The sequence below is a fragment of the Aptenodytes forsteri genome, unplaced genomic scaffold, assembly GCF_000699145.1.
Source record: "Aptenodytes forsteri isolate BGI_AS27 unplaced genomic scaffold, ASM69914v1 Scaffold7, whole genome shotgun sequence".
In the NCBI taxonomy this organism is placed as follows: domain Eukaryota; kingdom Metazoa; phylum Chordata; class Aves; order Sphenisciformes; family Spheniscidae; genus Aptenodytes; species Aptenodytes forsteri.
The window spans coordinates 3,408,097-3,430,462 of NW_008795919.1; the positions used below are offsets into that span (position 1 = coordinate 3,408,097).

Consider the following 22,366-nt stretch of genomic DNA (forward strand, 5'->3'; position numbering starts at 1 on the left):
GACAAACGGCTGGATTTTGGGGGTTCGGTGGCTCCGGGCATCGCGGCGACAGGAACAACAATGCCATCATGTTTTTGAGACAGGAAACCTCCGAGTTTGCCCTGAATGAAGAACTTCCTGTGTTTAAACTTGCACGAATATCCGCTGACAAGCTCAGTTCAAATGAAAACACGAGAGTCGGGGGGAGAGGCTAATTCAGACCAGCTGGACTTCCACGGGACTTAGAGCTGGGCAGAAAATGCGAGGAGCCGCTCGCCGCTCGGGCTGCGATACGTGAGCGGCCGGGACAAGCAGTGCCTTTGTTATTAAAGAAGGACGGACGGGATAATTTAAGAGCTTGAAACTCTTCCGCGGTTTCTGTCGCAAACGGCGATTGGGAATATTTTATCGAAGCTGTCGGATTTGGATGGTTTTTGCTGATGGATGGGGTTTTTTTAGGGGGGTCGGGGGGATGAGATGGGTTGTTTCACTGCTCGGGACCGCCGGTCGGACTGCTGAGCCGGTGCAGTGCTGCCGGTGCACCCTCCCGTCCCCGTAGCGTCGCTGCTTTGGGATTAGAGTCTGCCACAGCAGGTTTGGGACCTGCTGGCCGTGTGATGCTTCCTGCGGTGGCGGGCGAAAGGTTGCCGGGGCGGTTTCGTCATCCGTAAGGACGAGAGCATGGGCAAACCACTGAGCCGGCCAGACTGTTTACGGCAGAACCACACTTGCCTGGGGAAGGGTGAGGAGGAGGATGGTTATATAGAGGATTGCTACGTGCCCCAGAGGTCGATATACGACACGATGAGAATTAACGAGCAAATCGATCAAGGATCGAAGCTCAACCAGCTTTCCAAGAGCACCCTCGGCAAGGGGGACGGCAGCACCATATCCAGCAACGGGACTCTGGGAGCTGCCAACGTCTTCGAGTCCAGGGTGCCAGAAACGAAGAAATTGGATGAGCGAGTCATCTTCGACGCGCTGAAGCTCAGCAGTGACGTCTCCAAGCCGGCGCCGGCTCCACCAAGGAGACGACCGAACCCCGAAAGAAAGGAGAACGTTAACCGGCGATCGTGGAAATCCTTCATGCCGCCAAACTTCACCGAATTTGCGGAAAGGATGGGTGCTTCGCTGAGCGAGGTGTCAGAAGCAGGCGCCTCCAACCCTTCCCTGCGGGATAAGCGGGAGTCAAGTGCTGTGCTCACTGAGCGCCCGGGCCAGCCCGACCATGGTGAGCCCATGTCCGAGTCTCTCACCTTGGAGCATGTCTCCAGGTCATCTGGTGCGGCGGAGGCTCTAACGGCCAAGCAGTTCGGCGCGGATGGCTACGGCGGTCCCCGGAAAAAAACCCAGCCCCTGCTGAACACGGGCGATGGCCGTGGTCGCGTCGGGGACCTGGCCAGGGCTCACCGGCTCCCCAGTGCCACCTGGCCACGGGCCAGGAAGAATTTCATCAAGGGAAGCCTCAGCAATGGGCACCAGGAGACCCTGGAGGCCTCTGAGTCGGACTGTACAGTGGAGAACGTCAACCTCTCTCCGTGCCTTAGCGAAGAGCTGCTGGATGCTGGACTGGATATTCTCATCACCTCTAATCTCAGGGAGAAAACGGAGTCTGAGCTGAGATTTGAGGAGGACGAGCGCTGGGTGATGATGGAAGAGTGGGAGGAGGCGACACTGTCAGAGAGAGGAAAGGCTGTTCTAGTGGCAGAGGAGAAGAAGAGCTGTTGCTTGGCAGATATTTCTGAAGAAAAGGAACAATTTGCTGCTCCAGCAGACGGCTCTGCCCCCAGCCCGGGGACCTCCCAGTCCTGCACATCCCCGGGGAGTGCCGGCAGCCCCCTCACCAGCAGCGCATGCTGTACCGAGGACGCGGCAGTGCAGTGCGAGGCTGAGGACTTTGCTCTGGGTTCAGAGCGCTCGGCCAGCCCCACGGGCCCCGAGTTGTCCGACACAGACTCGGTGCAGATGTTCCTGGAGTTGGAAGAGCAGTGCCTGAACGAGGATGAGGGCGATGGGGCTGTCCCCGGCTGCCTGGACGTTCAGGTCTCCCCCATGGACTCGGAGGGGCTGCACCCAGATTCAGCCAAACTGGCTGGGGCGGCGGTCGAAGCGTGTCAGCATAGGGCCCCTTTGGACGTCAGCGCTTCGGACTCTGCCGTCGTGTCAGATCTGGAGGACTTTGATGTCACCTGCAGCTCGCAGGTGCTGAGCACGCTGGAGCCGGCAACAGAGCCCTTCTCAGAAAGTGACACCTCGGCTGTCACCCCAACGGACTCGGACGGAGGGGCCTCCCCCAGCCCCGTGGCCGCGGTGGGGCCGGGCTCCCTCCGGCAGTGCTCTCCGGCACTGGTGGAGGAGGATGCACCTGACCCACTGGTGGACCTGGAGCTCGTGGATGGTTGCACAGTGGCGGTGCAGGTGGCTGGTGGGATGCCATCTCCTGCGATGGGTGCACATCCAGCCTCCGGCTTGGAGGCAGCTGATTACCCCAGCGCTCCGGAGGGGTGGGGTGAAGATAACCAAGACTCGCTGGTCTCCGACAGTGAAGTATCACAGCTCCCCGAGGAGACCTGTCCCGGCCGAGCGTCCCCCTCCCAGCTCCCAGCTCCCGACATGGTGGCAGAGGAGCCACAGTCCCCCTCACAGCACAGCGAGGACAGTGTTGAGGGAACGGATCCATCCGGGACCCCTCACCTGCCTGGAAGGACAGACCTCACCAACTGGGATGTCCCAGAACTGGTTTCTGAGAACGAAGCCACAGATTTGGGATCAGAGAGCGATGGAGCTGAGGGCCAGACTCACCTGGCAGAAAGTGGGGATGCTCGCCGTGGTTCTCTACTGCCTTTCCACACCGGCTCTGCATCAGAGCTGGACTCTGAGGCTCCAACGACATCCCCGGCACCTGTTGAGGACCTCCCATGGGAAACAGTTCCCCTGGGCCAGGACCTGGCTCTGGAAGGGGCTGCCCACACCGAGGGGTCCCCCGTGGAGGTGGCTGTTGTGCACAGGGAGGCACCGTCGGCCATCCTGCAGCCGGGAGACCTGGACTTGCTGTTTGCCTGCGGCTGGGAGGACCAGCCGACAGCGCGGTGCTGTACCGTGGTGCTGGGTGAGGGGGTCCCACGCGCTGCCAGCCCAGCCGCTCCGGAAGAGCTTCCTGGCACGCCGCCCACTGTGAGGCAGCCTGCTCCCGATGCCATTCCATGGGATGTTGGGGGGCTTTATGTTCCAACCGACCCATCAGCACCATTGGATGTGGCTGTCCCAGAGCCCCAGGCACAGCAGACACCACCAGCCACTGGGGAACCTACCACGGATGCTGAGGAGCCGTGTATTGAGCATCCATCTCCAGATGCCACCACCACTGCCATGCCCTTGGCAGTGGAAGAGCTTCTGGATGCCCCACCACCGTTTGCCGATGTGCCTGTTGCCACTGTGCCACCAGAAGCGGCCGACCCACTCGTCTCCGGTGTCAGGGGTCTCAGTGGTAGCCCTGTACCGCTGGCAGTGGGGGGGTCGGTAGTGGCCTTGGGGGATACAGATGACTTTGCCAACATGGTTGTGCCACCCATCCTGGAGCACCTATTCACCGAAGCGCCGGCTTTGGAGGATGACCCTGTTGTGAGAGTGCCCGCGGCAGAGGTGACAGCTTGGGACAGTGCCTCCATGCCGCCGGGCACAGAGGGTACCCCCTCTGCCTTCCCACCCCCTGCAGAGGATCCCACCGCCCCAGAGCTGCACGAGCTGCCGGGTGCACCCTCCGCCGTGGCACCCACCGCACAAACCCTCCCCGGGGCCGTGCCAGGGGACACCCTATGTCCCCCCAGCCGTGGGGGTGCCCTTTCCCCAGCACCCAGCGAGGGAGAGGTGCCCGTGGACATGGAGGGACCCTCCACCACCGCTCTCGTTGCAGAAGGGCCTCCTGCTCTACCAGATGGATTCGTTCCAGATAACGAGGTATTTGTTGCTCAGGCGTTCGCAGACGGGGTTTCAGGCCCAGAAATCGCTTTATTTTGCACTTGAGGGGTGGGTGGGAGATGGGAGCCTGCTCGGAAACACAGCCACAATCTGCGGGGGGTTCAGGCTTCGAAACAGCCTTCTCCCTCCTGAATTTGGCTTGAATTTGGCAGGCAAAAAGTTTTGGGGGGGAATTGTGTGGTTTTATAAGTAGGGGAGGCAAAAGACTATCACTGCTTGATGACCTAAACTATTGTCCTAAACTTTTTTGGCTTATTAAAGTACATTATGGTCACTCAGACGTAAATCACAGACTTCAGAGAAACCTTCTCGCTGGAGCCTGGCAGCATGGTTCCCATCTTTGAAGCAGAAAATACATTGGAAGAGAGAGTCCTGTAAAACAAATTAAGTGCAAATAATTCCTGTCCTGTGCAGTCACCACTTTCTGTAGCTTTTTAAGTGAGCAATAAGGTGCTGAGGCTCTGAACACGCGTGGGAAGGGGCTCAAATTCTCTCTGGCATTTGGGGATTTGCTTTACCGTGCCGTGCTAGAAGCTTTTGCCTGGAGAGGCCTCGGTGGTGGAGTTCCCACAGCCGAGAGCTGATTTACTGCCATCTGGATTAGGAGAAATATCACTAAGGAGACATCAGAAGTTAGTCAGCGCCGAAAATCCCGATTCGGTAGCAATTACTCATTCTTTGGGCTGTGCCAGCCGTTTGAGAAATGCACGTGGAGGGGCTTGGAGAGATGCTTTCACATGGCGGGGTCCATGTGAGCACGGGCTGGGGCACCCGGTGTGGACCTTGGCGAGGAAAAAGAGCCGTCGGGTTCTTGCCGTTGTACGTCTGTTGTCTGAAATTCACTGCTTTGGTGTCAGCGTGTCCTCGCTGGTGGGACCCTTACTTTAAGTGCAGCACCTCTGATTGTCAACCCCGTAAATCCTCCCTTTGCTCAAACGTTGTTCAAGCCGTTGGCAGCTCCGGGTCTGCACCGGGGCGATGCCTGGGCACTGCCGGTTCTTCCCACCGCGGGGCCGGGCTCTGCGTTCGGCAGCGGTGGGGTTAAGGAGCGCGGCCGCCCGGGAGATGAGGGAAGCAGAAAGCGAGGAGATGCTTTGGGAAGCATTTCTGGGAGCGAGGAGGAGGTGTGGCAGAGCAGATGTCCTTCTGCTCGCCAAGATGTCTGTCCAGCCGCTTTGCCTGGGCAGGACACCTCGCTCTGCGCCTTTCCCTGCCCAGCAAAGGGTGTATGTTAAATATTTGTTTCAAAGCTGAGTCACGGTGAGGTTAATGAACTAAATCGCTGGAATCTTTCATGAGCAAAGAAAAACAAGCGTGTTTGACATGCTCGCTCCTCAGGCCATTAACGTGATTATCTTTGTAACGATCCTTGTGCAGCGTCATGCTCTCGGGCTGTACCGATTCGTGTGTTGCAGGTACCCGTGGTCTGATGGCCGGGCTTTCTGCAGGGCTCCCTCCCTGCCTGGCTGCTTCGAAGCCCTGGAGTTTGTTTTTGCAGCGCGCGGAGGGCTCGGACCCAGCCCCGCATGCCAGACTTATCAGCCTGGTCCTTTTGTGGGTTTGGCTGCTCCACCAGCCAGCTCCATATATAAACAGTAACAGGAGAAGCGGCCGGGGAATCGGTGATTTCATGTCACCATTTATTTCTTATAACCGTGGCATAATTCTCACTGAGCAAACAGCTCTGGACAATGTCTGCCAACACACCCTGCACTTCGTGTCCTGCAGTGATACCTCCCTGCCCTCGAGTAGCTGAGCTCCGATGGGAAAGAATAGCTTTTTCTTTGAAAATGAGGCAAAGGAAGTCAAGGCAGCCCCTCTTGCTCAGGCTGGGAACTTTTTTTTTGTGTGTGTTTGGGGTTTTTTGTGTGTTTGGGGTTTTTTGCCTGCCTTGTGTTCCTTCGGAGGCAAAGCGATTGCCGGGTCCGGAGAGCTGCGCCATCCACGAGCTGGTGCTCTGCTAGGAGAGATCTTGCATCTGAGTGGGAATTTTTTGATGCCGTCAATGTCCATATATTCTCGGGCACGTGAGGAGGAGGAGGCACGCTTGAGAAAGCAGGCGGCTGGCTGCGATCCCCTCCGCTTTCCAAAGAGAAAATGTTGCGACAGGGCCAAGGGCTCTGATCCCGTCCAGCGCTGGGTGCGGGGTGACCTGTGCTCTGGATGGGCTCGTAGTCCAAGGGACCAGAGTCAGCGATGAAGGACTCCGCTCCCTTTTTCTGGGGCTTGTGCTATTCGCTATGGGGAAGCAGCGGGCTTGTCCCTTGGGACTGGGCTCTGCGGCCGCCCCAGCAGCGCCGGAGAGGGACCGTCCACGGGCGGCTGCGTCGGCGGGTGGTTACAGCAGATCCACAGCTCTGATAAAGAGCACTTATCTCCTTCACGGAAACAGGATTTTCCCTGCTGCCTCTCTTTACAATGGGGAGCTTCATTCGCTCTCCTCCCCCTTCCCTATCAAATCTTTTTTGGTTTAAAAAGCTTTTCCCCACAGGATTCCCAGGCAGGACCATGCCAAATATGCAGTGCGGCAAATGACTAGCACGTTAATTGCCTATTGCCTTTGTCTTTCGAAATACAGCTAGCTTCTCCGTGTCTGTAATTTTATGGTTAACAAAACTCTTGTGATGTCAGGTCTCTGTTCTCAATAGTGTCACTGTGAGAATTGCTTTGGGTTTTTCCCCAGGAGCATTATTTCCCAATCCGATGGCTGGCCAGAGCCGATGCTCTTATTTCTTCCCCGATTTGCTCTCTCCACCTCACTCCGGTGCTTGGAAAAAGGGGATTTACCCATTTAAAAGCAGAGGTGGACGCGTGTAGATCCTGAGCTGTGCTCCACACCAGCGAATGCCTGCGACATCTGTGTTGCTGGGTCAAGGCCAGGGTGGAGTTTAGACTAACCTGCACAACTCTAATAAAATCAGTGCGAGTAGCTACTGCATCTTCTCTAGAGAAGAAAGCCTGTTGTATCTATTGAATGATGGAGGGGCTGTAAGAGCAGCTCACGGGTTATAAATACCTTTTCCCTCCCACCCTTCCCATCCCCAGCTGTTCCAGAAGGAGCAAGTGGATCCTCTCCAGCTAAAACTACAGCAAGTCAATGGAGTTGGTCAAGGACTCATCCAAAGCGCCGGGAAAAACTGTGATGTCCAAGGGCTGGAGCATGACATGGAAGAAATCAACACCCGCTGGAACACCCTCAACAAGAAGGTAAGAGCGTGGGGAGGGGCTGTAACTGGTTTCGCTCGGCCCCATTGGGGTCTGGTAGAAGAAGGGGGAACACCCTCAACACAAGAAGGTAAGCGTGGGGAGGGGCTGTAACTGGTTTCGCTCGGCCCCATTGGGGTCTGGTAGAAGAAGGGGCAGGGAGGTGAGGCTCCGGTGTCGATGCGTCGCCAGCCTGCAGCCTGATTGGGGTTGTGTTTGGGGTGCAGGTGGCCCAAAGAGTTGCTCAGCTGCAAGAGGCCCTGTTGCACTGCGGGAAGTTTCAGGACGCCCTGGAGCCGTTGCTGAGCTGGCTGGCAGACACCGAGGAGCTCATCTCCAACCAGAAACCTCCCTCTGCGGAATACAAGGTGGTGAAAGCCCAGATCCAGGAGCAGAAGGTGAGCAAGCACAGGGCAACGCTTGCCTCGACGGGAGGGGGAGCCGTGGACAGACAGACAGTATTTTGGGGGTCCAGCTGTAACAGATAAGGTGTAGCTGGGATGTCCACAAGCCTGCTTCTTTCACGGTGGATCTTCTGGTTCCCCACATCCTAATGTAATAAATAGGCAGCTCGTTTGCCCACACTCGCTATCTCCATCGTCTAAATCACCGGCGTTACTTTATTGTCCCACTGCCTCTTGAAGTTTGCTGCTGGTTTTGCTGGTCGGCCGTGTTTTTCCAGCCCTAAGTTTTGTTTGTGCTGGTAATTCTGCTGCGTCAGGAGCAAGCTGGCGTTGTAGGTACCGGTTTGGGTATTTGGACAAAATGAATGTACAAACTGTAAGAACCGACCCGAGGCACGCCAGTGTTTGCAGAGATAACAGCCTGGGTCGGCGCCTGCCCTTGTGGGCAGGCAGATGAAAGTTCAAGTGTGGTCGTGGTAAAACGTTTTAGAAATGAATTCTTACCGAGGCTTGGTCCGAAGTATTGAGACTTTGAAGAGGAAATTTATTTAAAGTGAAAGTTAAAAACTTGATCTTGATAAGTTGGGGGGCGGGGGGTGATGGGGAAGCCTCTGAAAGCTGCTCTGGCACAGAAGTGCTTTGAATCTCTTTCAGAATAGAATATTTCAGTTGGAAGGGACCTAAAATGATCATCTAGTCCAACTGCCTGACCGCTTCAGGGCTGACCAAAAGTTAAAGCACATTATATTACTATTCTTTTTTTTTAACTGGTTTTGATGGTAAAGGCTGTCCCACTGGGCTGGCTTTGGTCTCAGCCCCGTGCTTACAGTGATTTTCAGCCACAATTAGAGATTTGCTATCTCTGAGGGCTAGAAGAGGTTCTGCTGATCCAATCTGGTAACTTTTATCCTCCTTTGGTTCGCTGCTGATGCTAAAGCTGCTCCAGCGACTCCTGGACGATCGCAAAGCCACCGTTGAGATGATCCAAGCGGAGGGAGGGAGGATCGCGCAGTCGGCCGAGCCCGCGGATCGGGAGAAGATCGTCGGCCAGCTGGAGAGCCTGGAGCGCCGCTGGGCAGGGCTGCTGGGCAGGGCGGCCGGCAGGTGAGAGGGTCTGTGCTGCCGGCCAAAAACACGGGGCCGGCTCGTCCTGCGATTCATGGTGCCTCGGAGCTTGGGGTTACAACACGCGGGAAGCTGGCGGAGATTTCTGTGCAGATACATCCTGGAAACATGGAAACAGCTGGAAAACATGAGAAATCAAAGCCTGTTTGGGAGCTGAAGTTGATAGCGGTGGTTTACAATGGCAGGGAAGAGCTCAGATTAAATAAATTCCCAGCAGGGGATGGATGTTATTTTTATTCCTTTAAGCGTTAACATTTAGCTTTAGCAGCAGCATCCTGTTGACACCTTTCTGCTGCCTGAATCTCATTTATGAGTCGCTTGTTGCTACATAAGCTAATATTTGAGGTTATAAAGTCACTTCTGAGGGCCAGATTTGACCTCCCGGTGTTTTAAATCACTGCCAACTAGATGGACTGTCCATCTAGGACTTGCACCAGTGCCGGGCTGTCTTTGAACAGAAGCTCAGCAGCTCTGAAACACCGAGAGCCCGGCCGCAAGCTGAGCACGTCGGAAGATCTCCAAGATAGCGATAGGAATGGAAGAAAAGCAGCACAACGGGGGAGCCTTTCTGCCACCTTCCCGGGGGGACAAACTGGACCCTAAAGGCGCAGCTGCAGGAAAAAGCTTGTTTTGCAATTTCTCCACGTTGATTTTTGTGTTTGCCTTTGCAGCTTGCCTGACACAGTGTCTCACCTTGCTCTGAACAGGGCTGCTTTGGTTCCCTCTTCCTAACGCTCAAAGCTGCTTCCCATGCCTGACTCCAACGGGGAGCTGCTCCTTAGTGTTTTATTCCTTACTATAGGCAGAAGCAGCTGGAGGACATCTTGGTCCTGGCAAAGCAGTTCCACGAAACCACGGAGCCCGTGTCGGACTGGCTGTCGGTGACGGAGAAGAAGCTGGCCAACTCAGAGCCCATCGGTACCCAGACTGCCAAAATCCAGCAGCAGATCAGTCGGCACAAGGTAGGACCCGTGCGTGAACAGGAGCCGCTGATGGAGGCGGTTGGTATCGGGTCCCACTCAGGTGGTGGTTTCTGCCGTGGCGAGGGGGATTTTGGCACGAACAAGTATTGGAGGAGTTATCCAGGCTGCTTTATGTACGGAGAAGGCTGCAAACCCTAACCCACCAGTGTGGGTAAATATTAAACTGCTGTCTTTGCGCCTCGCAGCGAATGTATCTGGCTCTGGATAGAAAAACCATTCCTGTTCTTGCGTTTCTTTTAAACCTTTTTTATTTTGATGCAGTTTGCCCATTCACGGGTGGGTTTTGTCTCCTTCATTCCTTCAGTTGCGTTCATTGTTTGTTTCCCCTTTTATGTTGGTGTTTTGGTGGTTTTTTTTTTTAATCTGTTTCTTCACTCATTTTCCTTTCTGTTGTCCATTTTATCCTCCCGGCATTCAGGCTCTAGAGGAAGAGATAGAGAGCCACGCAGCCGACGTGTCTCGGGCGGTCGGTGTTGGGCAGTCCCTCTCCTCCCTGAGCTGTGCCGCTGAGCGGAGGCTGCTGGCAGAGAAGCTAGACTCTCTGCAGACCCGCTACGGCGAGGTCCACGACCGGTGCTGCCGGAAGGCAGCGCTGCTGGATCAGGCGCTGTCTAACGCCAGGCTCTTTGGGGAGGAGGAGGTGGAAGTGCTCAACTGGCTGGCTGAGGTCGAGGACAAGCTCGGCTCGGTATCCGTAAAGGATTACAAACGGGACGTCCTGCAGAAGCAGCATGCCGACCAGCTGGTATTTTCCATTTTCTCCCATGTTTATGTTGTTTATTTTGTTGCATTTATCTGGTTTTATTTTTTGTTTCTGGTCTGACTTTAATTTTGCAAAGCTTGTTCCACTGCTGGTTCTCTTCGAGGCTTGGAGAAGCGTAAAGAGATTTCATGTGTTAAAAACAATAATTGTGGCCCCAAAAATGGGTTTCCCGGGGGGGAAAACTTCAAATGATTCATTTGCTTTGTGAACAATGTCTGAGCAAGCTTGGCCACCCCATGCCTTTAGAAAGCTGGACCTTGTTTCCAAGAATGAGAGCTTGAAAAGCCCGGTGGGTTTTCTGAGCCAGGCTGGCCACCGAGGAAGCCGTCTGCTTCCGCTCGCCGGGGGCCGTGCAAGCTCTTTTCAAGAGTGAGGTTATGTCTAATACAAGGGCAAGTTCTTTGGTAACACGTATCCAACGGGTTGGGATGGGTTTGCTCTAAGATTTGAGCCTTTGGGTCCCAGAAGTCCCAATAAGTCCCGTAGCAGGAGAAGGTTGACTGGACAAGTATCAGATCTGTTGTCCACCCTTCCCGCGCTCGGCAGGAGCCATCCGTGCTCCGCTTAGCGTCTCTGGCCAGCACTGGCCGGCGGGACTGGGGGACCTGCCTGCAGAAGGGTAACCCCAATTTGCCTTTCTCTCCAGGCTCTGAACGAGGAAATTGTGAACAGGAAGAAGAACGTGGACCAAGCCATTAGAAACGGGCAGGCTCTTCTGAAGCAAACCACAGGTAACACGAAGAGCTGGGTGCGCTCTGGCCCGTGCGGGGGGGTCTGGGAAACCCACCGTCCCCCGCGATGGTCTTCCCTGGGAAGCCTATGCTCTGCAGCGATACGTTGTTTGGGGGGAGGCTGTTCTCCCTCGGGTCTAATTTCCTTTCGGATACTCCCAAAGTAGCTGTTTTGCATCCAGACCTGGATGCCGAGCCACAAGCGCTCCCGCTTAGTAAATCCCGAGTACCAACCTCGCAGCTTCGTGAGCGGGTGATTCCCACCGCTGGGGTGGCGATGCTCAGCGCTGAGCAGCCCTGCAACACGAGGGAGGGTTTTCTCATTGCATCCAGCTGCTAAATCACACGGAAAGAGGTTAAAAATACACCCAGCCCTTTCCTAATATTGCTTTCCCATACTGAGCAGTTGCTGCTGTTGCCACGTGGGTGTAAGTTTATGTTTATGAGTGGGAAGAAAGGTCGGGGCGATGCATTTCCTTCAGATGTGGTCTGCTCGGAGCAGATGTACAGACCTCTGTCCTTGTGGGAGCCGTGTAGCAGGAAGAGTGATTACAAAGAATTTGGCTTGCAGTTTCTTGTCCTCTTGGAAATAGCAGTAAAGAGTGAACCGGACCCTTTTTTATGGGAGCTGTGGCACGTTAGTTGAGAACTGAGTTGTGGTGGCTTTGGGGCTTGGGGCAAAGCCAGGCTTTGCAGCACGCTTCCATCCCATTCCAGGGAGGAGGTGGATGTTACGCTGACTGGTAAAAAAAATGTCAGCTCTAAGAGTAGCTTCCTGGCTGTAAAAATAGGCTGCGAATTTGCACTGATATAAAGAAAAGCGAGACTGAAATTAGCGATTTAAAATGGGGGGAACAGGGCAGGTGGCTCCTGCAGCCTCCCCAGCCCAGCGTCATTTGCCCCTTGCTGCTGTCTCGCAGGGGAGGAGGTGTTGCTGATCCAGGAGAAGCTGGACGGAATTAAGACCCGCTATTCGGACATCACCGCCGCTAGCTCCAAGGCGCTGCGCACGCTGGAGCAGGCTCGGCAGCTGGCCACCAAGTTCCAGTCCACGCACGAGGAGCTCGCCGGCTGGATGAGCAAAGTGGAGGACGAGCTGGTTTCCAGCGGGGGACAGTCCCCCGCCGGCGAGCAGATACCCCAGTTCCAGCAGAGGCAAAAGGTGGGGGCTGGCAGAGCAGCACCCGGGGGACGGGGGACGTGAGGGTGGGAGCTGGCGGGGGTTTGCTCGCTGTTTTGAGGGGCCGGGGAGGAGCTGGAGAGGGATGTCACCTGCAGAGCACTGAGAAGGACACGTGTCCATGGGTGCCTTCCACAGGAGCTGAAGAAGGAGGTGATGGAGCACAGGCTCGTCCTGGACACGGTGAACGAGGTGAGCCGAGCTCTCTTGGAGCTGGTTCCCTGGCGAGCCCGCGAAGGGCTGGATAAACTCGTGTCGGACACCAACGAGCGCTACAAGCTGGTCAGCGACACCATCAAGCAGAGGGTGGAAGAAATCGATGCTGCTATTCAGAGGTCTCAACAGGTAATTTAATAACCCTGCTGGAGGCTGACAGGGTTTCTCGGCAGGGGGGGGAGCGCGCGGCTCGGCACCGCTCCAGCCCGTGCAGTGCAATGGCGGCGGGAGGGATAGCGAGCACAGCTCAACGGGACGGCCAGATCCCATCGGGAACACCAAGACATGAACTGGCCCCACCAGCGGCGTGTGGCAGCGGGGCTGGTTTCTGACCCATCCCGTCGCGTGTGGTTTGGATAGGATGACTCCAGGGCAGCGTCGTGTTATCCTGCCTGCTGGCTTTTGCTTGCGTGGGTGAAGTAGATGGTGTAAAACCGATGACAGGTGACTTTCAAGCCTGGAAAAACGTCATCCCCTGTTGTGATAGCACGGAGATTTGTTCCAGGCGAACAGTCCTCTCAAAAAAGGCTTGTTCTGCACGGACTGGAGGCTGTGGAGCGCTCTGAATAACAGTCCTCGCCGACTTTGAGCTCTGACTCCACGAAGCTGAACGTGCGAGCAAAATGATGGTGTGAAATAGAGGCGTCCCTTTCCCTGTGAGCAGGGAGGGTGTCGAGGAAGGGGGTTGCTCCACCGTGCTCTGCTGCGCTGAGCACCTGTGGTGCAGTGATGCTCCGTGCCCCGAAACCAGCTGCGGGAGCTGCTGGCCGTGGGACAGCGGCTGCCGCTCCTCTCAGAGGGGAGCGTGGAGTCAGAAACCTGTGTCCACACCAGTGTCCCCTTCTCCTCCCCTCCTCTGCACGCTCGGGAAAGGCGTTCCTCCCCCGCCTCCCACTGGGTCCCCCCCACGTCTCCCACCATCCCCAACTTGCCGTGTGCTCCGTCCCTGCTGCCCGTCGCTAACCTGCGCTGCCTGTCCTCTCCCATGTGCCAGTACGAGCAGGCAGCCGACGCGGAGCTGGCCTGGGTGGCCGAGACCAAGCGGAAGCTGATGGCTCTCGGTCCCATCCGCCTGGAGCAAGACCAGACGACGGCTCAGCTGCAGGTGCAGAAGGTACGCGCGCACTCGCTGCCGGGGGGGAGACGCGGTGGGCAGCGAGGAGGGATGTGGTTTGGGTGACGGGCTGGGGTTCGGGGGGGGGGGGACAGCTTTACCCTGGGGTTTGTAGCGCTGAGCCCAGAGCAGCAGGAGAGATGCAACACTCGTCCTTGGTAAGTAAAAGGAAAAAACGAGGAAGAAAGAGGATTTAGAGGAATGAAGTGTTGGGCTTCTGAAGGAAAAAGCCTCCTGTCCGTTTGCAGGAGCCAAAACCTTTGCACGGCCCTTTAGGGCTGGATGGGTGCTCTTGCTTGGACTCCCCTCGAGAGAGCCGCTCCTTCCGAAGGCTTTCCCTGTGGCTTGCCGGAGCAAGCTCTGCCTGGGTCTTGCAGGCACTGGCAGCCGGAAGGGTTTAGAGAAATGTATATATTGATTAATGAGGGTGCTTTTACGTTTGATTTTTGCTCATTGTTCCTTGCAGTGGGGGACTCCTCGTTTCCCTCCCAGCAGCCAGACATGGAACAAAGAGACGCTGGGGTTTTTTTTATATCTTTGAGATGAGCTCATGCCTGAAAGAACGTGCACTTTAAATAAACGGCCCTTTTCTTCCCTTACCAGCCTCGGCAATCAGAGCAGCATCCAGGCTTATTGGATTTAAAAAAAAAAAAAAAGAAAAATAAGACATTGTTATAAGGGAGGGGGACTGAACCGTCAAGCATAAAGTTAAATTGAGCTCAGCTTGGCTTCCCGCTGTTAATCACGTGGACCTTGGGAATGGCAAAATTATTGGTAGATGCAGTTCTGGAGAACATCATTTCGGGGGGTTAACATGTTCGCTAACGAATGGATGGTAGAGCTTTTTCCTCCGGTGGGGACCCTGGGTGTGGAAGTTGCCTGACACCTCGTTTCAAGGGCTGTTTTCAGGCCTTTGAAAGAGAGAGGTTGATGTAGATGAGTCATGAGAAAAACATGCAGTAATCTGCATTTTCAGCCAGATTTTCAGTGTGCCGCAGGACACTTGTGCTGAGTTTTGTGTGGTCTCTGCCACGCTGAGCTCTGCTGCCTGCTACAGCTGGCGCGGGCAGGAGGGTCCCGTGGATGGGCCGGGGGGAGAGGTTGGGCTCAGCTCTGATTTCTTTCCTTTCTTTGGACGTTTCCTTTCTGCAGGCTTTTTCCATCGACATTATTCGGCACAAAGACTCTATGGATGAACTGTTCAGCCAGCGCAATGAGATCTTTGGGACGTGCGGGGAGGAACAAAAAGCTGTTCTCCAGGTGAGCCTCCCTCTGCTGTTTACCACGACGGGGCAGACAGAGAGGGCAGAGAGGCGAACGCTCAGCTCTTGCACGGGCTGAAGTAGTTTAAAATTACTCCATCTTTAGTAATTCCCACCAGCGTTAGCAGAAATCTCTTTACATTTATTACTCTCCTTTATTGCACATTTTTATTGCAGTGTTTGAGGATGGGGGGGGGACAGCAGAGATTTCTGAGGCTGCTTTAATTGGAATTACAGCTTGCGCGCGTGGAAGGCCACCAAAGGCACCTCCTGCTCTTCCAGCTCGCAGCGTGCAGCTGGCGTTATTCCTGGGCCCTTCTGCATCCCTTGCTATAACTCTCCTCCCTCCTTTTTTTTAGGAGAAAACCGAGTCCCTGGTGCAACAGTACGAAGCCGTGAGCCAGCTCAACTCGGAGCGCTACGCTCGCTTGGAGCGTGCCCAGGTCCTGGTCAACCAGTTCTGGGAGACCTACGAGGAGCTGAATCCGTGGATCGAGGAGACGCAAGCCCTCATCTCCCAGCTGCCCCCTCCGGCCATCGATCACGAGCAGCTCAAGCAGCAGCAGGAGGACATGAGGGTAAGAGGACGCGGCGTTTGCATCTCCTGCACCATCGGTTCTTCTACCTTAAGCGGAGGCGCAGCGCTCGCAGGGGCGAGAGCGCCTTTTTTCTGAATTTTTCTGATTTCCCCCCCCCCCCCCCCCTTTCTCTTCTTTTTGGGGATCCTGCCTATGTAATACAAGTGTGCTGTGAGCGTACCATGTGGAAATCACTAGTTACATTGGAGCCCTTCTTCCTAAAATACAGATTGCACCTAAGGGAGCCTGGCTGCCTTCAGATCTCCTGCCTGATTGCGGCAGGGAAAAGAGCTTTGTGCTTTTAGGGTAGAGAGCTGCAAAGCGAATTTTCTCAGTGGTGTCCCCTGCGGGGAGGGTCAGGAGGAGGCCGTGCCAGGGAAGGACCTGTGCCGGGCGATGTGCCGGCACGTGCAGAGCTGTGGCCATGTTAGGAAGAGCCGAGTGCCATGTGCTTGGCAGATGCTGGTTCAAGAAATCCACGGTGTGAGTTCACTACCAGATACGATCGCTGCTCTTGGAGTGTTGCATGAAATAAATAGGCAACGGCTTTCAATAGATTTCTAAACAAATGTCTTTTTTTTTTTTTCCCCCCTATTCCCTAGCAACTGAGAGAGTCCATTGCTGAACATAAGCCTCATATTGACAAGCTGCTGAAAATCGGACCGCAGCTCAAGGACCTCAACCCCGAGGAAGGAGAGATGGTGCAGAAAAAATACTCGACGGCTGAGGCCATGTACGCCAAAATCAAGGAGGAGGTGTGCCAGCGGGCTCTCGCGCTCGATGAAGCCGTCTCGCAGTCCACCCAGGTAGGCTGGGGTGCAAAGGAGCCGAGTCTTCTTATCACAGTCCCCTGGGGAAGCCACGAGCTTTGAAATGCAGTTTTATTCTGAGTGTTACGATTGTAAAACCCTTCATAAGGCACAACGTGGTCAGACACCTCCAGGGTAGTTTCCTGCTGCTCAGCGCTGGCTGCGAAAGCGGGGGAGGAGGCGTTTGAATCTTGACATAGTAAATAGGGTAATAAATTTTTACAACCTCAATAATGATGCTCGTTCAAAGGGGCTGTTTTGGCATCCACCCAAGGTTGGAAGGGCCCGGAGAGCCTCTTGAAAGAGCTGGGAGAGATAAGTTTCATTTCTGATAAGCTGTGTGTGCAGTGAACGGCCACGGGATCCTTTGTATGGGAGAGTTAACGGTCGTCTCCAGGGTCTGGGCATCTCCAGAGAAGGTCAGTGGCTGCAGGAGCAGAGTTATGAAAGGAAGGGCAGAGACTGTAGGTGCTAAAGTCCAGAAAGGGGGCGAAGAGTTTCTGCTGCTGAGGTTTATGACCCCTAGTTATGTTTCATTTCACCCCGTGTTACCGTAGCACAGTTGGTTTTTGTCATGTCTGGGTGTTTATTTTTTTTATTCCTGTATTGTGTAGTCACTTCTCTTGGTTTGCACTTGTATTAACTCCGAGTTTTTCCCCCCCACACTCCCCTCCCGTCTCATCTCTCACTCCCGTTGTGGAATGTGTTATCTGTGTGTGTTGCTGCCTGTGCCCGTCCTCCCCACATGGTCCCATTTCATTCTTGTGTTGACTGCGCCCCACCATTGCAGATTACGGAGGTAAGCCCCACCGCCACAGATGTTCATTTACACTCTTTCTTTGGGCTGATTCTATTTTACACCCGGACTTTTATTTCTGGTCCGTGCGCAGCTCAGCAGAACGTGCTTAATAATTAACTCCGGGGGCCTGCAATCACGTTTCTGAGACGGCTTTCGTTGCACTGCCGCCTGGTCTCAGCCGCGGCCAGCTTCCGCTGGGAACGCTTCCTGCAAAGCAGAGGTTTTGCTTTCAGAGCGGTTTACACCGATGCGTGGAGCTTTCCGCTCTAGCTGGACTTGCTGGTTTGCTCCTGCTTGTTGGCTGAGCCAGCGTGCTCCTGATCAGCTTTGGACCGAGAGCCCCTCTCCTCTCTGCTGTTAGAGCCTGGGACTTGGCGAACGCCAACGCTGGTGTCCTGCAGAGAGGGACCTGAGCTAGCAGCCAGAGTGCAGAGCTGTCCTTCTCACCAGCAGAGATGGTTTGGGATCTTAAAGGCCAAAGTTGACTTTTCTTTTAAAAAAAAAAAAATAATAATAATAATAAACCTGCTAGACCCCCTTCCTCTCTCACTCTTGGCTTTCTGGTTCTGCTTTTCTTGAAGCCCCAGCTCTGTGGCAGCCCCACACCACCCCGCGGGATGAGGCCTTCCGCCACCTCCCGCTGACCCTGCCGGGGTGGTTTTCTCGCTGGCGTTGCACCGAGCGGAGATTTCCGTCAGCACCAAGCACGGGCACTTTTCCAGCAGCATCTTTGCGTGGATGCTCAAACAAATGGCATTGGGTTTTCTCTTGCCACGCTGCCCGTCTGCAAGAAGTGGGACAGCGGTCAAAAATGTGAATTTTGTAGGGTTGAATCCGGTGACAAATCGCTGCCGTGTTGGGTTCGCAGTTGCCTGTGCCGGCTCTGTGCGTCTGTATGGCTGATGTATGGTTTGGGCTGGTGCAGCCTGGGGCTGTTGGCAGCAGAGGAAAGCAGAGGCAGGCGTGAACAGGAGGCTGCAGGTTTCATTGCTGTTGCAGGCAATGTCTGTCCTCTCCGAGAGGCCGCTGGGTGCAGCGCTGAGGGCTGTTGCACACGCAGGGGAGCGATGCAGCGTTGCTTAATCTCATCTTGCCTGCCCTAATGGACTTGCTCCTCTCCAGTTCCACGATAAGATCGAGCCCATGCTGGAGACGCTGGAGACCCTCTCCTCCCGCCTGCGCATGCCACCCCTCATCCCTGCCGAGGTCGATAAGATCCGGGAGTGCATCAGCGAGAACAAAAACGCCACGGTGGAGCTGGAGAAGCTGCAGCCCTCCTTCGAGGCTCTGAAACGCCGCGGGGAAGAGCTGATCGGGCGATCGCAGGGAACGGACAAGGACCTGGCAGCGAAAGGTGGGGTGGATTTAACAGAAGGTGCTGGCTGGGCTGGTAGCACTGCCCAGCTTCTCCTACCCAAACCATGGCTCCATCACCATGGGGGAGATTTTGATGTCCCAGGGGTGTATTTCAGAGGGTCTGCTGGCCTTAGGAGGAAGGATGAGTCCTCTGCATGCAGATATCTGGTGCCTGCTTCCATCTGGAGCAGACAGGGTGGTATCAGCCAAAGGAGAAAGAAGTATTTGTGGCTGCTCAGGCAGAGGTCTGAGCTGGTCACCCTGAGCTGGTCTCTTGTGGCAACCGTTGGTGGCCCCTGTGAAATGATTTGTTGGTGTCGATTCAGCATCTAATGGCGGGAAGGAACATCCCCAGCACAAAAAGACCTGTCAACGCGATTGGCACTAATTGGTGCCTTTCTTGGCAGCTCAACAGCCAGCTCATGGACTGAGTGAGCGTAGACTTCACGCTAGAGGTGGCCAGAACAGAGGTTCCTTGGAGGAGAGCGTGTGGGCAAATTTGCCCCGAGCTTGCCTGCGCTTAAATAAAGGCTTTATTTCTGCAAGCTGGAGTTTCTCATGTCCCTCAGTATCTCTGAGTTAATGCTCTGATAGTCCTGGTCATCTTTAATCCCTATTTGAACATTCTGTTGGCTATTTCTAAGTGGAAAGTGTTTGCAAAATGCTTTTGAGTTGTAGAAAGGTGTCCTTCTTCACTGAATGTTTTCATTCCCTTCCTCAGTTATCCAGGATAAGTTGGATCAGATGGTCTTCTTCTGGGAAGACATCAAAGCTCGGGCGGAGGAACGTGAAATGAAGTTCCTTGATGTCCTGGAGCTTGCAGAGAAGTTCTGGTACGACATGGCAGCCCTCCTGACTACCATCAAAGACACGCAGGACATCGTTCACGACCTGGAGAGCCCAGGCATTGACCCCTCCATCATCAAGCAGCAGGTGGAAGCGGCAGAGGTGAGGACCATGGGACTGTACCCCTGTATGGAACTTGTCTGCACCCAGCTTCTAAGCTAAATTGGGGTAGATCGTAGATATGAGCATGGCCAGAAGTGGCTGTAAAACAGTTTTGTAGGCAGGCAGTCGGATTACGAAATGTTATTTCCATTGCAATTTGGAACTGCAAGGAAAAAAACAGAAGTGTATTTCACATATCCCTCCCCACCACCGCCGCCCCCTGTTCCAGACAGGGAAATGATGCTTAAATCACTTTATCTGCTACTGTTTTGGGAAGCTTATCAAGCGTGTGGTCAGAGTTGTGTGCCCACTTGTTTTGAGTGATGTGGAAGTTTGCATGGTTCTGCTCCCAGTCTGAGTCGAAGGCATCTGAGTGCTGTCTAGCGTGGGAAGTGTATATTTAGATTTTGGTCGGACTGGAGATAATTGTAAAGCTGGATGGGCTTGGATTTGTGTGGTGGTGTTTGGTTGTTTCAAGTAAGTGGTGAAATCCACTTCAGGTGGATTTGACTTGACTTGCACCTTGGGGAACAGGGATGTTTCTTTATGCTTTGCTAAGTTTGTCCTTGCTATTTCCCTTTTATAACCATTCTGACTTCGGTTTGCAACTTTGGAGTCTCAAAAACTAATTTCTATATTGACAAAATACTCCTGTAAACAGCACATCTCTTGTAAACAACGTCTTCAGCCAGGCAGTTCAGGCACACGTCAAGCTAAACACAGATGTTCTTATTTTAGTTCCCCCAACCTCTGCACGCAGCAGCATTGCCGCGGTGGCCAGAGGTGGGAGCAGACCAGGTTGGTGGTGGCAGTGCTGGCGAGCAGGACAGCCATCTGCTCGCTGTGTAACCTAGTCCTGGGGTCTGGCGTCAGGCTGTCGGCCAGGGTGAGGACACCGGAGCGGGAAGGACTCTCCGTTCTTTAGCCTTCCTGCTCATGGGGCAATTTTGGAACCGCGTTTAATAATATTTTTATTTTGTCACTGTGTTATATGCAGACTATTAAAGAGGAGACGGATGGCTTGCATGAAGAGCTGGAGTTCATCCGACTCCTTGGAACTGATTTAATTTTTGCCTGTGGCGAAACCGAGAAACCAGAAGTGAAAAAGAGCATTGATGAGGTAGGAAAACCAGCAGCCTCTCCTTCAGATAAAATCAGGTAGCAGCAAGTGGGAGAGCCTAACGAATTTTGTGGGCAATCTTGTGTTCCGCAGATGAACAACGCGTGGGAAAATCTAAACAAAACGTGGAAGGAGAGGCTTGAAAAGCTTGAAGAAGCCATGCAGTCAGCTGTGCAATACCAAGATACGCTTCAAGTAAGAGGCAGGGCTGTTTGTGTGGGGTGGGTAGACCTTGGGAACACCACTGCGAGTTCTCTCCCTGGAGTTGTACCGGGATTTGCACTAATGCAAAGCAGGGAGATGTCTCCTGGGTGAGTGTTTGCAGCCTTTGTTACAGCCTGAGCTCAACAGCCACCTCCAAGGAAGAGCAGACATTTGACTGGGTTTGTCTTCCCAAATGTCTCTTCATTTCTGCACGAAGCAGCAGGATGAGCCTGGCTGCCGTCAGGTCCTTCTGTTGGAAGCAGGAGAGGGGAGGAAAGAGCTTGCAAAAGAGTGTGCTGGCCAAGCAGGCGTCTCTGCCCCGAAAGACAAGTTTCACGGTTGCGGGGTGGTTTCCCCGACCAGCTGCGGGGGGAGCACGCTTTGCCATTCCCTTTGCTAACGGTGTCTGCTCTCCTTTCAGGCCATGTTTGACTGGCTGGATAACGCCGTGATCAAACTCTGCAACATGTCTCCTGTCGGCACTGACCTCAACACGGTTAAGGAGCAAATGAACGAGATGAAGGTACGCGGGTGGAGTGGGACCAGTTCTCTCCGGTGCTTGCTTTGCATCGTAGAGCTCGCACTCAATGATTCATTTTGTTCTGGTTTTTGTCCTGCTTGTTTTGGCAGGAGTTTAAAATGGAGGTTTACCAGCAACAGATTGAGATGGAAAAGCTTAATCACCAAGGTGAACTGATGCTAAAAAAAGCTACAGATGAGACAGACAGAGACATCATAAAGGAACCACTGACAGAGCTGAAACATCTCTGGGAGAATTTGGGCGAGAAAATTGCTCACAGACAGGTAGAGAGAAGATCTGGGCTCTTGCAAGTGCGGGATTGAAACTCGCTGGGATGCTCCCCTTCCTTCCCGACTTAAACTTTCCCTTTCCTTCCCTGTCCTTGCCCAGCATAAGTTAGAAGCCGCCCTCCTGGCACTCGGCCAGTTCCAGCACGCATTGGCGGAGCTGATGGCCTGGCTGACCCACACCGAGGAGCTGCTCGACGCGCAAAAACCCATCAATGGAGACCCAAAAATCATCGAGGTTGAACTCGCAAAGCACCACGTGAGTATTCCCACTCCAGGTCCGTTTTTAGTCTCTTCCCGTTGCAGGATTTTATTTCTCATGCAGGGTTTGAGTTGGTTTGAGTCCATGAGAGCATGCAGGAATTAACAGGGTGTTTTAGAGAGGCGTCCCAACGTTTGCCCACCTCGTCTCATGTAGGTGCTGAAGAACGACGTCCTGGCCCACCAAGCGACCGTGGAGACGGTGAACAAAGCGGGCAACGAGCTCCTGGAGTCGAGCGCAGGGGACGACGCGAGCAGCCTGCGAAAACGCCTGGAGAAGCTGAACTCGTGCTGGGAGTCGGTGCTGCAGAAGACGGAGGAGCGGGAGCAGCAGCTGCAGTCCACGCTCCAGCAGGTCGGGGAGATGCGTCGCGGGTACCCCCCTGTGCCTCAGAGAGCTGCTGAGGGTCCGCTTCCCCCTTTGTTTTTGGGGAGAAATGAAGGGGGGAGGAGTTAGAGAGACACACTGGGATTTTTTTATGCAAGTTTTCCATTTAACTCTTAGTCCTGGAGCGGTCCGGTGCCTGCCCAGAAGCACGGCAGGG

General features: G+C 54.4%; 1 protein-coding gene across 1 annotated transcript in view; it reads left to right on the plus strand.

Moving 5' to 3' along the window:
• Positions 1-22,366, plus strand: part of MACF1 (microtubule-actin crosslinking factor 1) — a 109,586-nt gene that overhangs the window by 67,590 nt on the left and 19,630 nt on the right. The window contains exons 56-76 of the mRNA XM_019473540.1: positions 7,003-7,164; positions 7,389-7,559; positions 8,503-8,669; positions 9,493-9,652; positions 10,092-10,418; positions 11,083-11,167; positions 12,088-12,329; positions 12,486-12,692; positions 13,558-13,677; positions 14,830-14,937; positions 15,299-15,517; positions 16,120-16,323; positions 17,117-17,125; positions 18,248-18,479; positions 19,203-19,429; positions 20,427-20,549; positions 20,643-20,744; positions 21,175-21,276; positions 21,384-21,557; positions 21,664-21,819; positions 21,979-22,176. Coding sequence (XP_019329085.1) covers positions 7,003-7,164; positions 7,389-7,559; positions 8,503-8,669; positions 9,493-9,652; positions 10,092-10,418; positions 11,083-11,167; positions 12,088-12,329; positions 12,486-12,692; positions 13,558-13,677; positions 14,830-14,937; positions 15,299-15,517; positions 16,120-16,323; positions 17,117-17,125; positions 18,248-18,479; positions 19,203-19,429; positions 20,427-20,549; positions 20,643-20,744; positions 21,175-21,276; positions 21,384-21,557; positions 21,664-21,819; positions 21,979-22,176 — 3,495 coding nt within the window. The remainder of the gene's footprint in view (positions 1-7,002; positions 7,165-7,388; positions 7,560-8,502; positions 8,670-9,492; positions 9,653-10,091; positions 10,419-11,082; positions 11,168-12,087; positions 12,330-12,485; positions 12,693-13,557; positions 13,678-14,829; positions 14,938-15,298; positions 15,518-16,119; positions 16,324-17,116; positions 17,126-18,247; positions 18,480-19,202; positions 19,430-20,426; positions 20,550-20,642; positions 20,745-21,174; positions 21,277-21,383; positions 21,558-21,663; positions 21,820-21,978; positions 22,177-22,366) is intronic.